Source organism: Cervus canadensis, chromosome 22 (assembly GCF_019320065.1).
Source record: "Cervus canadensis isolate Bull #8, Minnesota chromosome 22, ASM1932006v1, whole genome shotgun sequence".
Taxonomy (NCBI): Eukaryota; Metazoa; Chordata; class Mammalia; order Artiodactyla; family Cervidae; genus Cervus; species Cervus canadensis.
The window spans coordinates 6,706,331-6,726,200 of record NC_057407.1 but is presented as its reverse complement, the minus strand read 5'-3'; the positions used below and the strand labels follow the sequence as shown (position 1 = coordinate 6,726,200).

Below are 19,870 nucleotides of genomic sequence, written 5' to 3'. Positions count from 1 at the left end.
TGATCTACAGGCAGCCTCAGGCCAGGGTTACGTAACTCTCCAATATCCAAAGACGCAGTTTCATCACGAGAAACAGAAAAAAGGTACATGCATTGGAACACAGACGAGCACAGGGCAGGACATCCTCACTGGAACGTCAACCTTCGGGACCTTAGTTCTTATTATGGTGAATGCTGACACAAGTTTGTGCACACGAGGGGGGAAGGCTGGAAAGGGGGTAGTCATTTAATTGATTCCTTATTGGGGACCTTAAGGAATTGTTGTTCAAGGGCAAGGATCATGTTTTAACCATCTAACCCCACCCCAATCCCCACCTTCCTGGCTGACCCCCTAGTTTAACAAACTGTTGGGTAAATGTCTGTAGGCCTTTGTGCTCTGAAGCCTGAGAACAGGCCTTTGGAGATCACTGATTACTAACGGGCACTCTTCCCAGCACACTTCACTACCCTGTCCAGGTGACAGGAGCGTCCCCCACACCCAGCCTTAAATCCTTGCACGGGGGAGAAGGGATGCCTCTGAAGAAAGGAAGAGAACAGGTAACTGCTTCTGTTTAGTCACTAAGTGTCTGGATCCTCTGATGTTATCACTACTTTTTTTCTCCTGTTTCTCTTTTTCTGTTCTTACTCCCTTCCGAGAACTCTACAAGAGGTCTTCAAGGCTTTGCTTCTCCAAAATTAATGAAAACAAATGCAAAACAGAATATTCATGACCATTCTTATGTGTGCGAGTGGGTATTGAGGGGGGGGAGTACTTTTTGCTAAGTATTTATTTGCATGACTGATAACTGACAGTCAGCTGTAATCAGGGGAGCAGAAGAAACCAGAAATTCTTTCCAAATCTCACTTGACCCCTTGCTTTAAACTTCCCTCAGCAAAGAAGGTGAACAAGTCTTTAGCAGGGCCACTATCGTGTGGCAAGACAGACCAGAGTGGCCCTTTTCCCTATACTGCGCTTCCTCTAGAAATTATCAACTGTGTGGTAAGTCAAGTTGCCTGCAGGGAGGGAAGGGAAAAGTGAATAAATAAGGAGTTTGCATAATAAACTTGGAAACCTGTAATACTAAAGTGACAGCTGCTATTGATTTCTAGAAATGGATGGAAAGCCCCACATTGATCACGCACTTTAATTGGAAACTGTGGAACCATAACTCAGGAAAATCTCAGAAGCAAGAGAGACAACTTGAGAGTCAGCAGTCACTGGGGACTCAGGACTTTCTTCTTTAAGAAGCCAAGTGACAGACGATCCTCTCAGGTTGTAAACAACTCCCTCAGAGGAAGTGCAAGACCTCATTCTGATACCTGGTACAGAATGAGAAATAAGCAGACTATCCACTCAATTCCACCTTACGCGTTGACGTAGATTAGGCCTACTGTTTCTTTTTGGGGGATCTTTAGGGACATAAGAAAACAGTTGTTACAGAGTTCTTTGGGACCTGAAAAAACAATAAAATATTGATATACACTATTTCTAGTTTTTCATTTTAAAGTTTTTACATTAAATGCATTTTTATTATAATCACCTTGTTTTTATTATGAAATTTATTTTAAAAATTACGTTTATTTAATAATCTTATCTCAAACATTTTCTACATATAGCTTCTTCATTAATATCTCTTTTTTGTATGTCTCTCCAACAAAGATGAAACTTATGGCAAAATTGAGGAATTCATTACATACAAGCTAGTTCAGTTCAGTTCAGTCACTCGGTCATGCCCGACTTTGTAACCCCATGGACTGCCGCACACCAAGCTTCCCGGTCCATCACCAACTCCCGGAGCTTACTCAAACTCATGTCCATTGAGTCGGTGAGGCCATTCAACCATCTCACCCTCTGTGGTCCCCTTCTCCTCCCGCCTTCACTCTTCCCCAGCATCAGGGTCTTTTCAAGTGAGTCAGTTCTTCACATCAGGTGGCCAAAGTATTGGAGCCTCACCTCAGCGTCAATCTTTCCAAAATTCAGGACTGATCTCCTTTAGGATGGATTGGTTGGATCTCCTTGCAGTCCAAGGGACTCTCAAGAGTCTTCTCCAACACCACAGTTCAAAAGCATCAACTCTTTGGCACTCAGCTTTCTTTATAGTCCAACTCTCACATCCATACATGACTACTGGAAAAAACCATAGCTCTGACTAGACGGACCTTTATCGGCAAAGTGTAATGTCTCTGCTTTTTAATATGCTGTCTTGGTTGGTCACAGCTTTTCTTCCAAGGAGCAAGCGTCTTTTAATTTCACGGCTGCAGTCACCATCTGCAGTGATTTCGGAGTATTGAGTCCACAGAAGATACAGAAAAGTACTGCTAGCAAAAGTTTTTACTATTCATGAATATTTTTGTTTATTGCAGAAAAGGTGTTCAGCTCACTGCTTGTCCCTGCCTTCTGTTTCTCTGTGTGAACTAAGTCATTTTCCTCTGTGACAATGAAATGAATTCTATTCTCCGAGGGTAGAGGAGCGGATTTGGGGAGTTTATAATTGAGCAGGAATCTGATTGAAAGGGACATTTTCATAATTATATAAAAGTGTAAGTATTTAAGCCTTTAATAGAAATTAAGATTGGAAGTGATGGAAAATGGATGGTTTTTATATAAGTGGGTCCTATTATTTTTGCCAGCTTCTGACATCAGAAGAAAGATAACTTCTGCCTCTTTATGGATCATGCTCTGAAACTCTCCCTGAGACTACAGAATGGAGGGGGTTGGACCACTCAGTGGAAGCTTGCAGCCTGGGATCTGGTCCAAGCTCTGCCACTAGCTGTGAGACCTCAAGCAAATTCCTTTGTTTTTCTGGGCTCAGTTCACAATCTGTAAATCAAAGGTGAGACAAAAGAAGGTTCCTGGTGAAAGCATGAGCTTAGGACTCAAATATGTTTAGATCTGGGCTGTGCCACAAGTGAGATTGAGGACAGAGGGTGAGATGATTGGATGGCATCACTGACTCAATGGACATGAGCTCGAGCATATTCCAAGAGATAGTGAAGGACAGGGGAGCCTGGCGTGCTGCAGTCCATGCGGTCACAAACAATGAGACATGACTAAGTGACTGAACAACAACAAGTGAGTTATGGATCTCAACAACTTACCAAACTTCCCTCCCAGTTTTCTTACTCCAAAATGTTTTCTTACTACTATGCACCTTCAGGGCTGTTTCAGAATTTAAATGAGATAATGAAAGGAAAGATGGTACCTGATACACTAAAATGCTCACTAAATGGAAGTTCTTTTATAACGATGATTATGATGATGACGGTAAAATATTCAACTTCTAAAAACTCATTTCCAGTAGATTTCAAATGTAGCTACTACCAGAGTGAGATTGATCATAGATATGCTTTAAAATCTACCAGCATCTAGTCATATTCTCATTCCTGTCAAAGATACACCACATATTTTTATCTTCTTGTATCTTTCACTCATGGGGCTTTCCAGGTGGTGCTAGGGGTAAAGAACTCATCTGCCAATGCAGGAGACATAAGAGGTGTGGGTTCGATCCCTAGGTTGGGAAGATGCCCTGGAGGAGGGCATGGCAACCCACTCCAGTATGCCTGCCTGGAGAATTCCATGGACAGGAGAGCCTGGCAGCATACGGTCCATACGGTCACCAAGAGTCGGACAAGACTGAAGTGACTTAGCATGCATCTTTCATTTATATAACACTTCAGTTTGTAAAATGAGTTTAATCTTATTTTCTCCTTTGATTTTCAAAGCAATTCTGTGGGATAAACAATGCAAAGAATCTGAGGATCAGAGAGGTTAAACGATGCTGCTGAGGGCACAGTGATTTGGGGAGCAGAGCCAGAATTACTGCCCAGGCTCCAGACTCCTTATCTAGCATTCTCTCCACTTTACCCTTTTCCAATTCAAACCCTGACAGAATGCCACTGGGGGATCACCCAAAATGTTCATAAAGCTATTTACCCAATTAGTCAAGCATAGTTTATTTTGATCCATTTAATTAGAAAACCATACACTTAAGAATGAAATGTCGCTTTTCAGTCTGGCACTGAGTGGTTTTTCGGATCATGTCTGGTGGCTCCGCGGATTATAACAGAGAACATGGCGGCCCAGAGGGAATGGACCCCGATGGTGTCATCGAGAGCAACTGGAATGAGATTGTTGATAACTTTGATGATATGAACTTAAAGGAGTCTCTTCTTCGGGGCATCTATGCTTATGGTTTTGAGAAGCCATCAGCTATTCAGCAGAGAGCTATTATTCCATGTATTAAAGGGTATGATGTGATTGCTCAAGCTCAGTCAGGTACTGGCAAGACAGCCACATTTGCTATTTCCATCCTGCAACAGTTGGAGATTGAGTTCAAGGAGACCCAAGCACTAGTATTGGCCCCCACCAGAGAACTGGCTCAACAGATCCAAAAGGTAATTCTGGCACTTGGAGATTATATGGGAGCAACTTGTCATGCCTGCATTGGTGGAACAAATGTTCGAAATGAAATGCAAAAACTGCAGGCTGAAGCACCACATATTGTTGTTGGGACACCAGGGAGAGTGTTTGATATGTTAAACAGAAGATATCTCTCTCCAAAATGGATCAAAATGTTCGTTTTGGATGAAGCAGATGAAATGCTGAGCCGAGGGTTTAAGGATCAAATCTATGAGATTTTCCAAAAATTAAATACTAGTATTCAGGTGGTGTTGCTTTCTGCCACAATGCCAACGGATGTGTTGGAAGTGACCAAAAAATTCATGAGAGATCCAATTCGAATTTTGGTGAAAAAGGAAGAATTGACCCTTGAAGGAATCAAACAGTTTTATATTAATGTTGAAAGAGAGGAATGGAAGTTGGATACACTTTGTGACTTGTACGAGACACTGACAATTACACAGGCTGTTATTTTTCTCAATACAAGGCGCAAGGTGGACTGGCTCACAGAGAAAATGCATGCCAGGGACTTCACAGTTTCTGCCCTGCATGGTGACATGGACCAGAAAGAAAGAGATGTTATTATGAGGGAATTTCGATCAGGGTCAAGCCGTGTTTTGATCACTACTGACTTGTTGGCTCGTGGAATTGATGTGCAACAAGTGTCATTGGTTATAAACTATGATCTACCTACCAATCGTGAAAACTATATTCACAGAATTGGCAGAGGGGGTCGATTTGGGAGGAAAGGTGTGGCTATAAACTTTGTTACTGAAGAAGACAAGAGGATTCTTCGTGACATTGAGACTTTCTACAATACTACAGTGGAGGAAATGCCAATGAATGTGGCAGACCTTATTTAATTCCTGGGATGAGATAGTTTTGAATGCAGTGCTCGCTGTTGCTGAATAGGCGATCACAACGTGCATTGTGCTTCTTTCTTTGGGAATATTTGAATCTTGTCTCAATGCTCATAACGGATCAGAAATACAGATTTTGATAGCAAAGCGACATTAGTCGTGAGCTCTTGTGAGGAAAGTCATTGGCTTTATCCTCTTTAGAGTTAGACTGTTGGGGTGGGTATAAAAGATGGGGTCTGTAAAATCTTTCTTTCTTAGAAATTTATTTCCTAGTTCTGTAGAAATGGTTGTATTAGATGTTCTCTATCATTTAATAATATACTTGTGGACTAAAAGATATAAGTGCTGTATAAAATCAGCCAATTATGTTAAACTAGCATATCTGCCTTTATTGTGTTTGTCATTAGCCTGAATAGAAAGGCCTTTAAAATTGATTTTTTTTTTAGCTTTTGAATGCATTTTGTTTGGTATTATATTTATTCAATAAATATATGCCAATAAAGTATTTAATTAGTGCTAAAAAAAAAAAAAAGAATGAAATGTCACAAGAACAAAAAGCTACAACTTCAAAATGTTTGGAGGCCACTGAATCTAAACCAAAAGGAAAAAGAAAAAGAAGCTAATTTTATGCTCCTCATTCAGAATTAAACTTCTCCCTAAGGTCTGCTTCCAAAACACATTTAGCTACATTAATCTGGTCATGTTGCCATGAAGAATTTTCATTTCCTAATGAGGTAAAAGTTAAGCTTTCATTGTATAATTATGCATTTCATTTAAACCTTCCTTTTTATCATATCACGTATTACTTATCTTTCAATACCAGATTTTCTTCGTAACTAAGGCAAAAAACCATCCTTCAGTTTAACAGAAATAGCTACCCACCCCCCATTTTTCATAATGATCAATCTCATAGAAAGGAGTCTGATGAGAGGAGAATCAGGAAAGGTGATTCTAGCACACTGTGGTCTTGGGCAAATATATATTTACTCAACTGCTTGCCTTTGTCCTAATCTCTTTAATTGAACATAGAGAGAGTTTATATTATTTGACTGGTAACCATTATGAAAGCATGGTCAGAATTTTAAGAGTAAAACTGTACTTAATAGTGGTATACTCTAATCAGATTCATTTCATGTACCAAACCACATCTTCCATATTGTGACCAATATTGAGAGGTAAGGGTTAACACATCTAAGACTGATTCCCACCAGGCTGGCCTCCCAGAGAAGAAGCTGGCTTCCAGCAGAGTGGCCATGGAAACCGGTTACAGCCAAGTGCTAAAGCCAATGAATTCAGGTAGAGCGCTGAGCTGGCGCAGACAGACTAGAAGCCAAGGGTCCACTAACTTATATATCTGTGACCGTGAGGTTGGACCCCAACTCCAGATTACACCAGGGAAGGGCTGGGACCTCCCAAACCAAGATGGCAGAGCAAGGTTGGAGGCCAACATCATTCCAGGGGCAAGGGAGGCACTTCTCAGAACATGCCACTTAAAAAGTCCACAGCTGAGAGGCCCACATGCCCTTCCTGGAGTCTCCTATCTGACCCTGCCAGATCCCTGCATGTCGCCCCCCAGGCAGCGGACCACAGAGAAGTTGACGTCTGCTGTAGCTCCTGTCTGGGTGAGCTCCCCCAGTAAATGCGGCTCCACAATGCCCAGTGTGGCCCCATCCGTGTGCCCCTTATGTGAACGTGCACCTCACTGAGACTCCTCCGAGCACCATCCTGGCCTCATCCCAGTGACCCGTCACCAGCCTCCTGGGAAGCAGGTGGGCACTACTATTATCACTGCTTATTTTCAGTTAAAAAAAAAAAAAAATTGATGCCTAGAGAGATTTGGTTCTTTGGTTCAAGGTCACATACTCAATAACTTATTTGAATCCAGGCAATCTGACCCTAGTCCACGCCCTTCGCCCCTCTTCTCAACCCTTTCAGCATCTCTTAGAATACTCACATCAGCTTCTGAAACCTTGAAGGCCTGGTCTTTTATTCGCTGATGCCACCATTTCTCCACATCCTTTCTTGTCTGCAATGTATACTCCTTGGTCCACTCTCCCGTGGCACTGTAAATACCTCTGGACCATCCCGGAATCACTCTCCTTCCCCGCTTAATGACATCTGGCCCATCGTTTAGCTGCCTTTTTAGAAGACAGGCATATAAACCCAGTCTCTGCCAAGAAGGAGCCATTCTTCAAAAGGTGGAAAGAGCCTGAAAGAGAGAGTGGAGAACACACGTGTGAGCTGCCCAGAACCTCCCGGAGCTCCTCCTTCCATTCAGCACAGCCAGCATTCACAGGCTTTCCTCTTATTTTGATTTCTTTCCCTGAAAAGAAAACTTTAGAAGTGCAGTCAAGCTAAACACAATCTTTTTAATGGAAAATATTAAAGATGTTCAATGCTCCCAAACAGCAAAGATACAAAAGTCCCATAGGGACAGAAGGAGACCACCCCCTGGGCCAGCACCAGCCATGACCTCAGAGCTTTCGTGGGGAGCAGCGGAGGCCCCTTCCTTGCCTCTAGGCCAGTCCAGGGTCTGTCTAGCAGGCTTCACATCCCACCATCCAGGCTTCCAAAGAGTTCTAAGCACATCTGGGCTTGGCCTTAGGCTCAAATATCATAAGAGATCTTGAGCACAGGTCTCCCAGGAAGACCGGAGACTCTGAGCTATGATCAGTCTCCTTCATACATACAACAAGTTAAATATACTCAGTAGGCTGAGCCAGGAAATAACCATTATTTAGAAGACTCTTATTCACTTACTTCTTCATTCATTTACCAAATATTTATTGAGTGTCACTAGGTCCACACACTATTCCAGGCACTGGGGATATAGCAGAGAACAAAAATGAAGTCCCTTCTTACATGGCACTTATATACTGGCAGAGAAAAGCAGGTAAGAAACGAACAAATGATGGAAGGGGGGGTGTGTGAACTGGGACATTGGGATTGACATGTATACTACTATGCATAGAACAGATAACTAATCACAACAGACTATATAGCACAGGAAACTCTACTCAATGATGCTCTGTAGTGACTTAAATGAAAAGGAAATCCATAAGGCTGATTCACTCTGCTATACAGCAGAAACTAGCAAGCATACCCCACCGCTGTCAAAAAAGAAAGAAAGAAACAAATAAACATCCAGCATGTGTAACAGCGATGAGCACTATGGTTTTTGGAAAACAATCCACAGGGCTCACCAAGACATCCAGCTGCGATTCAAAATTCAGCTTAAATGTTGCATTGGCTTCCTCCAACAGTGAATTTCAACAATGACCTCATGGAAGAAGCTTCATGATTTATCACTGAGGTGACAGTTCATCAAATATTTAAGATGTATGACTAAACAGCCTAAACTTTCTGCCTTCCGGCATAACAGCATTCGCTACCATGAAGAAAACAGATGAAAACAGATCTCTAAAAACCAGAGAGAAAATGAAGAAACTGGCACTCTTAAGCTGGCATTAATTCTTGATCCTCTCAAAATTTTATCCACATCCACTAGGGTCTGATCTGTTTAGCAAAGGTTCTAGGTCACAAATGCTGCCAAGAGGGTTCATTATAGACTTACACAAGTGAGTTTCACACACATAAAATGGCATCACCAGTGTTGACATTTACAAGTTGGTCTGCAAAAGTTCTTGACATACCAATTCTCACTGTACTCAACCCCTCTTGCTTCTTTGTGGGTGGAATCAGAAACAGACCAAATATAACAAACAAACAAAACACCTCCCTTCCTATCTAACGGGCTTGTCTATTTTAAAGTGTGTAGATTTGACTATTGATACCAGGGTAAACTATATAATTAGTTGACTATCAGCAATTTCATATGACCAATCTAATATATACAGACATTTTGTACAATTAAGGCAATTACATTTATTTTGAGGAGTTCATTTCTACATAATTAGAACTATCATAGAGTCATGGACTTTATGGTTCTCTAGTTAAGTCAGTGTTTTTATATCTTTGCAAGCTAAAGAATGTTAATTTAGCAGAGGGCACATAGACACCTGCAATTTCTCTCTTAGACTGTATTCCTTAAGAACACACAAGGAGAAACAGAAAGAATGGAAAAGGATGGAATTATAAAAATACAAGACTGACCTGAACTACAGCCTTACAAGTTCTTTGTTTTGATGTTGGTTACCTCCACTGGTGTGTGCTCAGTCGTGTCTGACCCTTTGTAACCCCATGGACTGCAGCCCGCCAGGCTCCTCTGTCCATGGGATTTTCCAGGCAAGAACACTGGAGTGGGTTGCCATTTCCTTCTCCAGGGGATCTTCCCAATCCAAGTATCAAACCCAGGTTTCCTGTGTCTGCTGCAGTGGCAGGCGGATTCTTTACCACTTGAGCTACCTGGGAAGTCCACAGTAAATGCCACAAAGATTAAAGAATTTTTAAAAATACCATAAAACAAGAAAAAAATAAAGTATGGACTAATTCTGTACAAGGTGCAGGATGTTCTGTCCTAGCATAAAAGCAATGGAAGAATTGTAAAGGAAAAATATTAACAAAACTCTCTAAAAAATATTAAAATCTGCATATCAAAAACACCATGAATTTGGGAACTCCCCTGGAGGTGGTTGTTAAGATTCCACAATTCCAATGCAGGGGGCACAGGTTTGATCTCTGGTTAGAAGATCTCACATGCCACACAGTGTGGTCAAACAAACAAATAAACAAACAAACAAAAAATTAGAAGCAAACAATAAGCTGAAAGAAAACTGCTAAAACTACCAAAAAAAAAAAAAAAAAAGATTACCCTTCTCTATAAAGAATTCACATATGAAAAGAGAAACATCAAAAACCTAATTTTAAAAGTTGGCAAAGGAAAAAAGAGGATATACAAATGACTTACGAATATAAGGAAAAAAAGAATGACTTTATAACTAAACAAAGAAATGCACATTAAAATAACAAGGAAATATTTTGCTTATCACATTGGCAAAAATCTGTTATGAAAAGAGATGTGCATTTTTATACACTGCTGGTGGAATGTAAATTGATTCCATCTCCCTGGGGAGCAATGTGGTAATATATGTGTCAAGATCCTTTAAGAGAAGTCCACACCCTTAATGTTAGGGGAACCCCAGAACTCAGGCAGACTCAGCACACAGTGCACTCAGGGTTATGATTTACTGCAGCCCTGGAGTTCAGTTCAGTTCCCTTCTTTTACTTCCCAGGTCCTGCTATGGGCCACGCCACCAACAAAGCCCTGATGGACACTGCCTCTCGCTGATAAGGAGCAGTCATTTTATTAGAGCACCATGCCCCTACCATGAATATGAAAGGTGTGACTCATGTTTTGTGTTATGGTAACTTGGCCCTCTTCTTCCTTAGCTCTGTCACATCCAGTTCCTTGCCTAGATGTTTGGAACCTTGTCTCTTCTACCACATCCTTCCAAAGCATCAATCCCCACTATTCCTCCTTAAGAGTCAGCCCTGATCTCAACCTCACTGAGGGTTTAAGTTTTTTGAGAATGGTGGGGGTACCAGCATGTGACCGCAGAAGGAGAGGCCTGAGAACTGGACCCAAAACAACAATCATATAGGGACAGAGAAACCTAGGAGATGAGTAGGAAAAGATAGGCAAATAAACAGTATGTGGGAAAAGCACAGGATCACAGTGTGCACCCAAAAGAAAGTGTGCAAAAATGTACCTGGGAAATTAACAAGGAGCCAAGTTACGTGCAAACAACTAAATTTCTACGTGACCTTGGAGAAATTATTTCCTGTCCGGAACACCAGCTTCTCCTTAAAATGAAGGGGTCAATCCAGATGATCTCTGAGGACCTAACATGCTGTGACGATCATCTGTGGGTCACAGAGATGATTCAGGGACCAACTGGGGTAGTGGAAGAGTGGAGAGAGGGACTTGAGTACAAAACTATGCGTACATATGCGTTTTTCTGGGAAAGGGCCCAGAGCTATCAACGGAGTCAGTGGCTCAAAGAGTGTTAAGATCTGGATCTCAGAGACTTTTCCAATTAGGAAACTGCACAGCTCCGAGATCACCGAACCCAGACCGCACTTTCCCTTCTGGCTCCCGGCAAGTCGAAATCTATCGGTCTGCAGAGAGAGGAGATCAGGTCTCATCTCGAGTCCCGCTGAGCGCGGGTCAGGGGTTTACCTGCTCACAGGCTCTGGCCTGCGGCTCCTTACTCCTCGGTTCCCACCTCAGGCGAACACGGCCCGGCCAGTCACCATGGGCGCCGCCATGTTGGCAGAACAACAACTTTATCAATAGCGGCCGCCGCAGACACAGACAGGCAGTGGCTGAGCCGAAGGGGGCGGAGCGCTGCCTGGTCCCGACTCCCGGCATTCCTTGAGGCCGGGGTCGCCACACTACAGTCCCTGGTTCCGCTCTTCGGTCACTGGCACCGCCTTCCGGCTCCAAGCCCCGCCTTTGGATCCAGTACTCCACCCAGAGTTTGGCGACTGCAAAACTCTGAACACAGAAGTATCAGATTTTTGCAGCAGACGTGTGAAAGCCATCAGCTTAGTGCACCTAGGCGGCACGTGGGGTAAAGACCACTGGAGGAAACCTGAGGCCACGGTTCAAAGTCCATCCGTCTCCTCTCTCAACGTCTTGATCCTTAATGGACCACGTGGTGGTTAAAACATCTTCTACCACATCCGTGGTCTAGCTCTGGGAGGGGAATTACCTGGCTAAAGCTGGAGATACAGTGTTTTTCTCCCTTGACACCTGGGCTGGGTGTCAGGAAAGCGTGATACCTGACCACCCACTTTCCTAAAAGAGTTTATGTATGGACAGTAGAAGACACTGTGTCCAAATATGAACACCTCACAGCACCAGATAGTCCCCAGACCAGCAAACCACCCACATGCTAATCTCTTGCCAGATTCCAAGTCTTTAACAAAGTTTCCTGACAGTTCAGAATCCAAATACTTTTTCACTAAGTGTACACTTCAAACCAGCGTCAACTTCACTTGCTAGGAATGTGGAGTCTCAGGGCCCATCCCAGACCTGCTGAATTGGACTCTGCATTTTAACAAATCTCTAGGGAATTCTTAGGCACACTTAAGTTTGAGACTAATTGTCTTAGAATGTGAGAGTTAGAAACAATCTTGAGAACACTCTAGTCCAGCAGGCTCATTTTACGGAGCTGCAAGATTAAGCCAGTCAATCCTAAAGGAAATCAACCCTGAATATTCATTGGAAGGAATGATGCTGAAGCTGAAGCTCCAATACTTTGGCCACCTGATACGAAGAGTCACCTCACTGGATAAGACCCTGATGCTGGGAAAGATAGAAGGCAGGAGGAGAAGGGGACAACGGAGGACTGAAGAACAAAACTGAGGCCCAATGGGGCTGTTTAGCACAGCAAGTAAGTCAAAACAGTCACCCCAAGGTATGCCAGGACCCTTCGAGAATATAAAAATCCAAGGATGTTCACGTCTCTCATTAAAATGGTATGATATTTGCATATAACCTATGCACATCCTCTTGTACACTTTAAAGTCATCTCTAGATTATCTATAATACCTTATACAGTGAAAATACTATGTAAATATCAAACTGTGGAAAATTCTTCAAGAGATGGGAACACCAGACCACCTGACCTGCCTCCTGAGAAACTTGTATGCAGGTCAAGAAGCAACAGTTAGAACCAGACATGGAACAACAGACTGGTTCAGAATTGGGAAAGGAGTAAGTCAAGGCTGTATATTGTCACCCTGCTTATTTAATTTATATGCAGGGTACATCATGTGAAATGCCAGGCTGGATGAAGCACAAGCTGGAATCAAGATTGCCGGGAGAAATATCAGTAACTTCAGATATGCAAATGAAACCACCCTTATGGAAAAAAGTGAAGAGGAACTAAAGAGCCTCTTGATGAAAGTGAAAGAGAAGAGTGAAAAAGCTGGCTTAAAACTCAACATTCAAGAAACTAAGATCATGGCATCTGTTCCCATCACTTCATGGCAAATAGATGGGGAAACAGTGGAGGCAGTGACAGACTTTCTTTTCTTGGGCTCCAAAATCATTGTAGATGGTGACTGCAGCCATGAAATTAAAAGACACTTGCTTCTTGGAAGAAAAGCTATGACCAACCTAGACAGCATATTAAAAAGCAGAGACATTAGTTTGCCAACAAAGGTCTGTCTAGTCAAAGCTATGGTTTTTCCAATAGTCATGTATGGATGTGAGAGTTGGATCATAAAGAAAGCTGAACGCCAAAGAATTGATGCTTTTGAACTGTAGTGTTGGAGAAGACTCTTGAGAGTCCCTTGCACTGCAAGGGGATCAAACCAGTCAATCCTAAAGGAAATCAGTCCTGAATATTCATTGGAAGGACTGATGCTGAAGGTGAGGATCCAATACTTTGGCCACCTGATGAGAAGAACTGACTCATTAGAAAAGACCCTGATGCTGAGAAAGATTGAAGACAGGAGGAGCAGGGGACGACAGAGGATGAGATGGATGGATGGCATCCCTGACTCAATGGACATGAGTTTGAGCAAGCTCCAGGAGATGATGAAGGACAGGGAAGCCTGGTGTGCTGCAGTCCATGGGGCCACAAAGAGTCGGACACAACTGAACAACTGAACAACAATAACAATGTAAATACTATGTAAATAGGTGCCAGTGTGCTTTTTTGAAACTTTCTGGAATTGGGAGGTGGGGATATTTCTCATCTGTGGTTGGTTGAATCCACTGATGTAGAATCACGGATACAGATGGTTAAGTGTAAAAGTTCTGGTATTCAAAGCTGGGTCTCTAACACCTGCTAAAATAGTGCCCTTCTCAAAGTGCAGAATGAAGGATCATTAGCTAAGACAACTTCCAGGCCAATCCTCTCATTTTGAAGATAAGGATGCACTGAGGTCCAGAGATTGGATATAGCTTAAGATCACACAGCTAGTTGATGACAGAAAGTCAGAAGCACTGACTCTCACATTAACATACCATACAAAGTAACATACCCTTTAAGGGTGTCATGCTGTATGCACATATAACTAGAGTGCCCTTTCTCTAATTCACCCAAAACACTAAATCCTAAGTGGCCTTCACCTTTATTTTGATTCAAAATATCTCTTTCCTCTTATGAATTGAAGTTAACGCTGACATTTCTAAGAGATTATTTCAAATAGAATTTTTCTGAAAGTTCACTTGCTTTACTGGAAAATTGCTATTTTTACATCAAACAAGACAGTAGCATGAAAGTAAATTTCTTCCACTCTTAAAGAGCTTGCTACAAAGATCCATTATTAAATGAAAGACACAAGTTGCTGGGCTGTGTAAAAAGTTATCCCACTTTCAATTCTGCAAAAAGGAAAGGGAATAAATGAAATACATGTGTTAGTATATGCATGGCAAGAAATCTAGAAGACTATGTCTCATACTATTTATTTCCTGTGATGATCTCTAGGAACAGTGTTTCCACGGGTCTTTCTCTATAATAGTTTTCTTTGTTCCTTTTGCTTTTCCTATTAGCTTGTGTGGTAGGCTGAATAGTGGTCCCCAAAGATATCTAGGTCCTAATCCTTAAAACCTGTGAATATTATTGTATATGGCAAAAGAGACTTTGCATGTGATTAAATTGAATATCTTGGAGATGATATTATCTTGGGTTGGTTATCCTGGTAGGTCCTAAATGCAATCACACAGGGACAGGCAGAGGGAAATCTGAGACAGAAAAAGAGAGAATGTGACCACAGAACAAGATACTGCCCTGATGGTTTAGAAGATGAAGGAAGGACCGTGAACAAAGGAGAGCAAGGAATCCAGCTTCAGGAGATGAAAAGGCAGAGAATATAGAGTCTCCCATATGATCCAGCAACTCCATTTCTGAGTAGATACCCAAAGGAACCGAAAACAGGATCTTAAAGAGTTACTTGTACATCCATGTCATAGAGGCACTGTTGACAGTAATCAAAACATGGAAGTGATGCCAAGAGTGCATCATGATGAATGGATCAACAAATTTCACCCCAAAAGGAAGGAAATTCTGACACATGCTACAACATGGATCAATCCTGAAGATATACGAAGTGAAATAAACAGTCACAAAAGGACAAGTATTATATGATTCCTCTTGTATGCCTACAGCAGTCAGATTCACAGAGACAGAAAGTAGAAGGGTGGATGCTCAGGGGTGGGAGGAGGGTACATTGTCTAACTGGTACATGTTCATTTGCTTTGTATGACCCGAACACTTCTAAGGGTACAGTCAGTATTTTGTAGAATGCCCTTCCTGATGTAATTTGAGATCTGAATATGGGGCAGACATGTCACAGTAGTGAGAGCTGAGCTCTTCTTGGTGCGTTTGTTTTTTAAGGAACAGACAATGCACAAACATGTTGGGGGCAGGGGTGGAGATGGTAAAGTCAAAGAAGGAACCAATGCAGTGTATAACTTTTTTTTTTTTGTAAAAAGAGAGAAGCCTGAGAAGTGAGAAGGGGCAGGATGCCTAGCTCACAGAGGTAGACTTTCACATTTTACTCTCTGTATTAAAACACTGAAGTTTTTAGGACTTCCCTGGTGGTCCAGTGGTCAAGAATCCGCCTTGCGATGCAAGGGAGACCAGTTCCATCCCTGGTCCGAGAAGATCCCTCATGCCTCGGAGCAACTAAGCCCACGCGCCACAACTCCTGAGCCTGTGCTCTAGAGACCTCCAGACGTCATTACTAAGCCCGAGTGCCTAGAGTCTGTGCTCTGCAACAAGAGGAACCACCACCATGAGAAGCCCACACACCACAACGCAGAGTAGCCCCCGCTCACCACAGCTAGAGAAAGCCTGCGTGCAGCAACAAAGACCCGCCACAGCCAAAATATGAAATAAATAAATCTTTAAAAAAGAAAACACTGAGGTTTTTATTTTTGACTAAAACACTTATTTTTTAAATTCTACACTCAATTCTGTTTCAGAAATCACACTACCTTTCCCCCTACACTGTGAGAGCTTCTATAGCAGGGAGACTTGCAAATGTTACTTTCCTTCCAAATTATTAACTCGCACATCCTTTAATGGCCGGCACCCCATCTTCAACTGGAACCATCTCCCACCCCCATGTTTTCCCCTTCGGCTTCCCTGCATGCTTCTCTGGGAGTCTCCCCTGCCTTGATTTTTGCTGTAAGAGCCAGGCCCTGCATCAGGACATGGGTGGACAAGGATAAAGAAAACAGGCTTCCCTGACCTCAGGGAGACTCTCATATGCAAACTGTGTCTCTACTTCCCTCTGCCTGGTGCCCCTGCCTTTCCTGCCATCCGTGTGCCTTTCATGTTATGGCGTCTGATCCTCCAAGTTTCTCTTCTTCTTCCTCCTCCTCCTCCCCCTTCTTTCTCTCTTCCCAGCCACCCTCTTGGATGGTCTCTTTCTGGTCCTTTCCACACCACCTCCTCACCCTTTTCCCTCCTCACCTTGCTCAGCCTATCCTGTTGGAACCTATCAAGGTTTAGACATTCTGGGTTCATTCAAGCACTGTTCAAAAAATTTTAATGACTGAAGTCCTGAGTTCTTTGTGGACTCCCTTAACATCTTTGAGTTTTATTTGAATCACTGCCCAGCTTTACTCCTCTACCCTTTGTTTATTTTCCCTTCCTCTTGCACCTTGCTCTGCACTCTCTTTGATTAATACAAAAGCCTGTGTGTCAGGGATTTCTAGGAATAGGGGTCTCCATTTCTTCAACTGCTTCTTCCCTTAGTGTAAAAACAAGTCTTTTCTTCTGTTTACCTCACTAGGTCAAGCAAACTCACTGGAAATGACTTCGAGTTGCAAGAGTAATAAATAATTCCAACTTGACATTTATTCCCATGTTTTTGTGACCTTTTAAAAAATGAATCCTGGGGCAGCCATGTAAATTCTTATCTGAGCTGTCATGTTTCAGGCATTGATTCAGATCTTCTAGGCACAACTTTCAGGCCTCCATTATGGAGATGCAGGCAAGATTCTTGCTACTTTATAGATGGTTTTTCAATAAAAATGCCCCAGCTGTGATAGTCAAATCACTGAAGGTATAGATAGGCTTATTACCTAAGATTTTTCCCTCTTATCTATTCCTCCCCCTTTTCTGGTCACTGCTTCTGGACTTCCCTTTAAAAGAAAGCCCTCACTCTAAATCTGAGCCGTTCTGTCTTAAGAAATTGACCTTACCCCACATACCCTAGGTCTGAGGTCTGGCTTAATCCAATCCAGTTATTCCATCCCCTGACCACAGAGATGGTTGAGGCATATCTCAACTAAACTAACCAGAGGAAAGCCCAGGACTCCTGTGGGGAATACAGACAGAACCCAGATTCTTTTCCCTGCTGTGTGGAAATAAAAATCTCAGGAGTTGCAGCAGCCATCCCAGAACCAGCTAGATGAGTCTGCTAAGAATGAAGGCAGGAAGCTGAGAGACAAATTGGGTCCTGGTGCTACTGAGGGATCTGTCAGATCAAGCCATACCTGAAGCCAACTGCCTCAGAATCCTCTTTCCAACTAGGCCTCAACTTATGGACTTCTGTGTCTGTCTCTGCATGACCCAATCATACCAAGTGCTGCTAAGTCAGTTTGGCCAGACTCCTTTTGCCCTTCATCATCCTCCACCAACTCCCAAGGGATGTCTGATCATCCTGGCCTGCCTTCAGCAAGAATCCTGTTAGGCTGGCTTAGCCAGATTCTCCCCTTACCCTTGATGTTTCCTATTAATTTTCCATCCACTGACCCTCACTCTGCTCCTTGGCTATAAACTTCCACTTTTCCTTGTCATATTCAGAGCTAAGCCTGATCTTTCTTCCCTCCTGCAAAACCCCACTGCAGCAGTCCCTATACCTACAGCAAAGGTCATTCTGAATAAAGTCTGCCTCACTATTTTAACTAGTGTCATGAATAATTTTTTTCTTTAGTAGTTCTTGCTGACATGAGAGTTAAGCCTAGGGACTTCCCTGGTGGTCCAGTGGTTTAAGAATCTGCCTGCCAGTGAAGGGGACACAGGTTCGATGTCTATCCAGGAAGATGGAACATGCTGTAGAGAACTAAGCCTGTGCGCCACACCTACTGAGCCTGCATGCCTAGAGCCTGTGCTCCGCAACAAGAGAGCCACTTAAAAGAGAAGCCCATGCAACACAACCAGAGAAGAGCCGCTGCTCACTGCAACTAGCAGTGATCAGCAACCTCAGACATGTGGACGAAACCACTCGAAAGGCATATAGCCAAGAGGAACTAAAGAGCCTCTGAGAAGGGTGAAGGAGGAGGGTAAACGAGCCAGCTTAAGACTATTTAATAAAAAAACTAAGATCATGATGTCTGCCCCCATCACTGCATGGCAAATAGAAGGGGAAAAGATGGAAGCAGTGACAGATGTCTTCTTCTTGGGCTTCAAAATCACTGCGGATGGTGACTGCAGCCATGAAATCAGAGGATGATTGCTTCTTGGCAGGAAAACAATGACAAACCTAGACAGTGTGTTGAAAAGTAGAGACATTACTCTGCGAAGAAAGGTCTGTATGGTCAAGGCTATAGTCTTCCCGTGGTCACCTACAGTGTGAAGAAGGAATTCATAGGGCCTGGACTCCATGTTAGGCCTGTCCATGCTGATCATGCTCAGCCGCCCTCCAATGGACTCTGAACTCTCTGCTTAGTGCCTGTGGGAACAACAATGGAAGGATAAGACCCCCTCCGGACAGAGGAACCTTGAAGATCATATCCAGGTTACTCATCATCTAAGAGAAAACATACTTTAATCACCCCTGCCTCTGGACAGTATCTATCAGAATGTAACCACAGGCTTATCGGTTATTAACTGGTTGGAATGTAACCTCAGGCTTATTGATTATTAACTGTTTGAACACATAACACATGAATGATGGGGTTATTGTGATTGTATTTACCCTTCCTTTGTAAATCTCAAAGAATTTGGGGGGGTGGGTTCGGACACGTACACATAGGCTATAAAAGATTTTCAAAAATGCTGGTCGGGGCCCTTGGCTAAGAGGAGACTCTGCCTTGGGCCCGCCAGTATAATAAACTGCACTCCACTATCTGCATTGTCCTTCTGAGTGAGTTTGTTTCCCGGAACGCATGGCTATAACAACTGGACTGTAAAGAAGACAGAATGCCAAAGAATTGATGCCTTTGAACTGTGGTGCTGGTGAAAACTCCTGAAAGTCCCTTGGACAACAAGGAGATCAAGCCAGTCAATCTTAAAGGAGATCAACCCTGAATATTCACTGGAAGGAATGATGCTGAAGCTGAAGCTCCAGTATTTTGGTCATCTGATGTGAACAGACGACTCATTGGAAAAGTCCCCGATGCTGGGAAAGATTGAGGGCAGGAGAAGAGGGCGTCAGAGAATGAGATGGCTGGACGGCATCACCAATGCAATGAACATGAACTTGGGCAAACTCTGGGAGATGGTGAGGGACAGGGAGCCCTGATGTGCTGCAGTCCATGGGGTCTCAGAGTCAGACACGACCGGGTGCCTGAACAACACTGCAACTAGAGGAAGCCTGCTTGCAGCAGCAAAGACCCAGTGCAGCCATAAATAATAAAATTAAGTTAAGAAAGCTAAGCCTAGCACCGACGGGTCAAAAAACTCATAATGATCTTTGCAAAGCCAGCATCTTAGAGGTCTGTAGATGGGAGAAGATTCGTTTCTGAAGAGCCGTCTTGGTCT

General features: G+C 43.0%; 2 protein-coding genes across 2 annotated transcripts in view; one reads left to right on the top strand and one right to left on the bottom strand.

The window, feature by feature from the left end:
- The window catches only part of LARS2 (leucyl-tRNA synthetase 2, mitochondrial), a 147,113-nt gene extending 135,584 nt beyond the window's left edge, over nucleotides 1-11,529 (bottom strand). Inside the window, exons 1-2 of the mRNA XM_043442179.1 lie at nucleotides 11,377-11,529; nucleotides 7,192-7,446 (exon numbers count right to left, since the gene is read on the bottom strand). Coding sequence (XP_043298114.1) covers nucleotides 7,192-7,425 — 234 coding nt within the window. The 5' untranslated portion in view covers nucleotides 7,426-7,446; nucleotides 11,377-11,529. The remainder of the gene's footprint in view (nucleotides 1-7,191; nucleotides 7,447-11,376) is intronic.
- On the top strand, nucleotides 3,987-5,725 carry LOC122424439 (eukaryotic initiation factor 4A-II). The gene has a single exon (XM_043442180.1). It carries the CDS (start codon nucleotides 4,017-4,019, stop codon nucleotides 5,238-5,240), a length of 1,224 nt encoding a protein of 407 aa, XP_043298115.1. The 5' UTR covers nucleotides 3,987-4,016; the 3' UTR covers nucleotides 5,241-5,725.
- Nucleotides 11,530-19,870: the final 8,341 nt, after the last annotated feature.

Excerpts from the sequence above, each read along its gene's own strand:
- LOC122424439 (XM_043442180.1), top strand. The coding sequence starts at position 4,017 with ATGTCTGGTGGCTCCGCGGATTATAACAGAGAACATGGCGGCCCAGAG.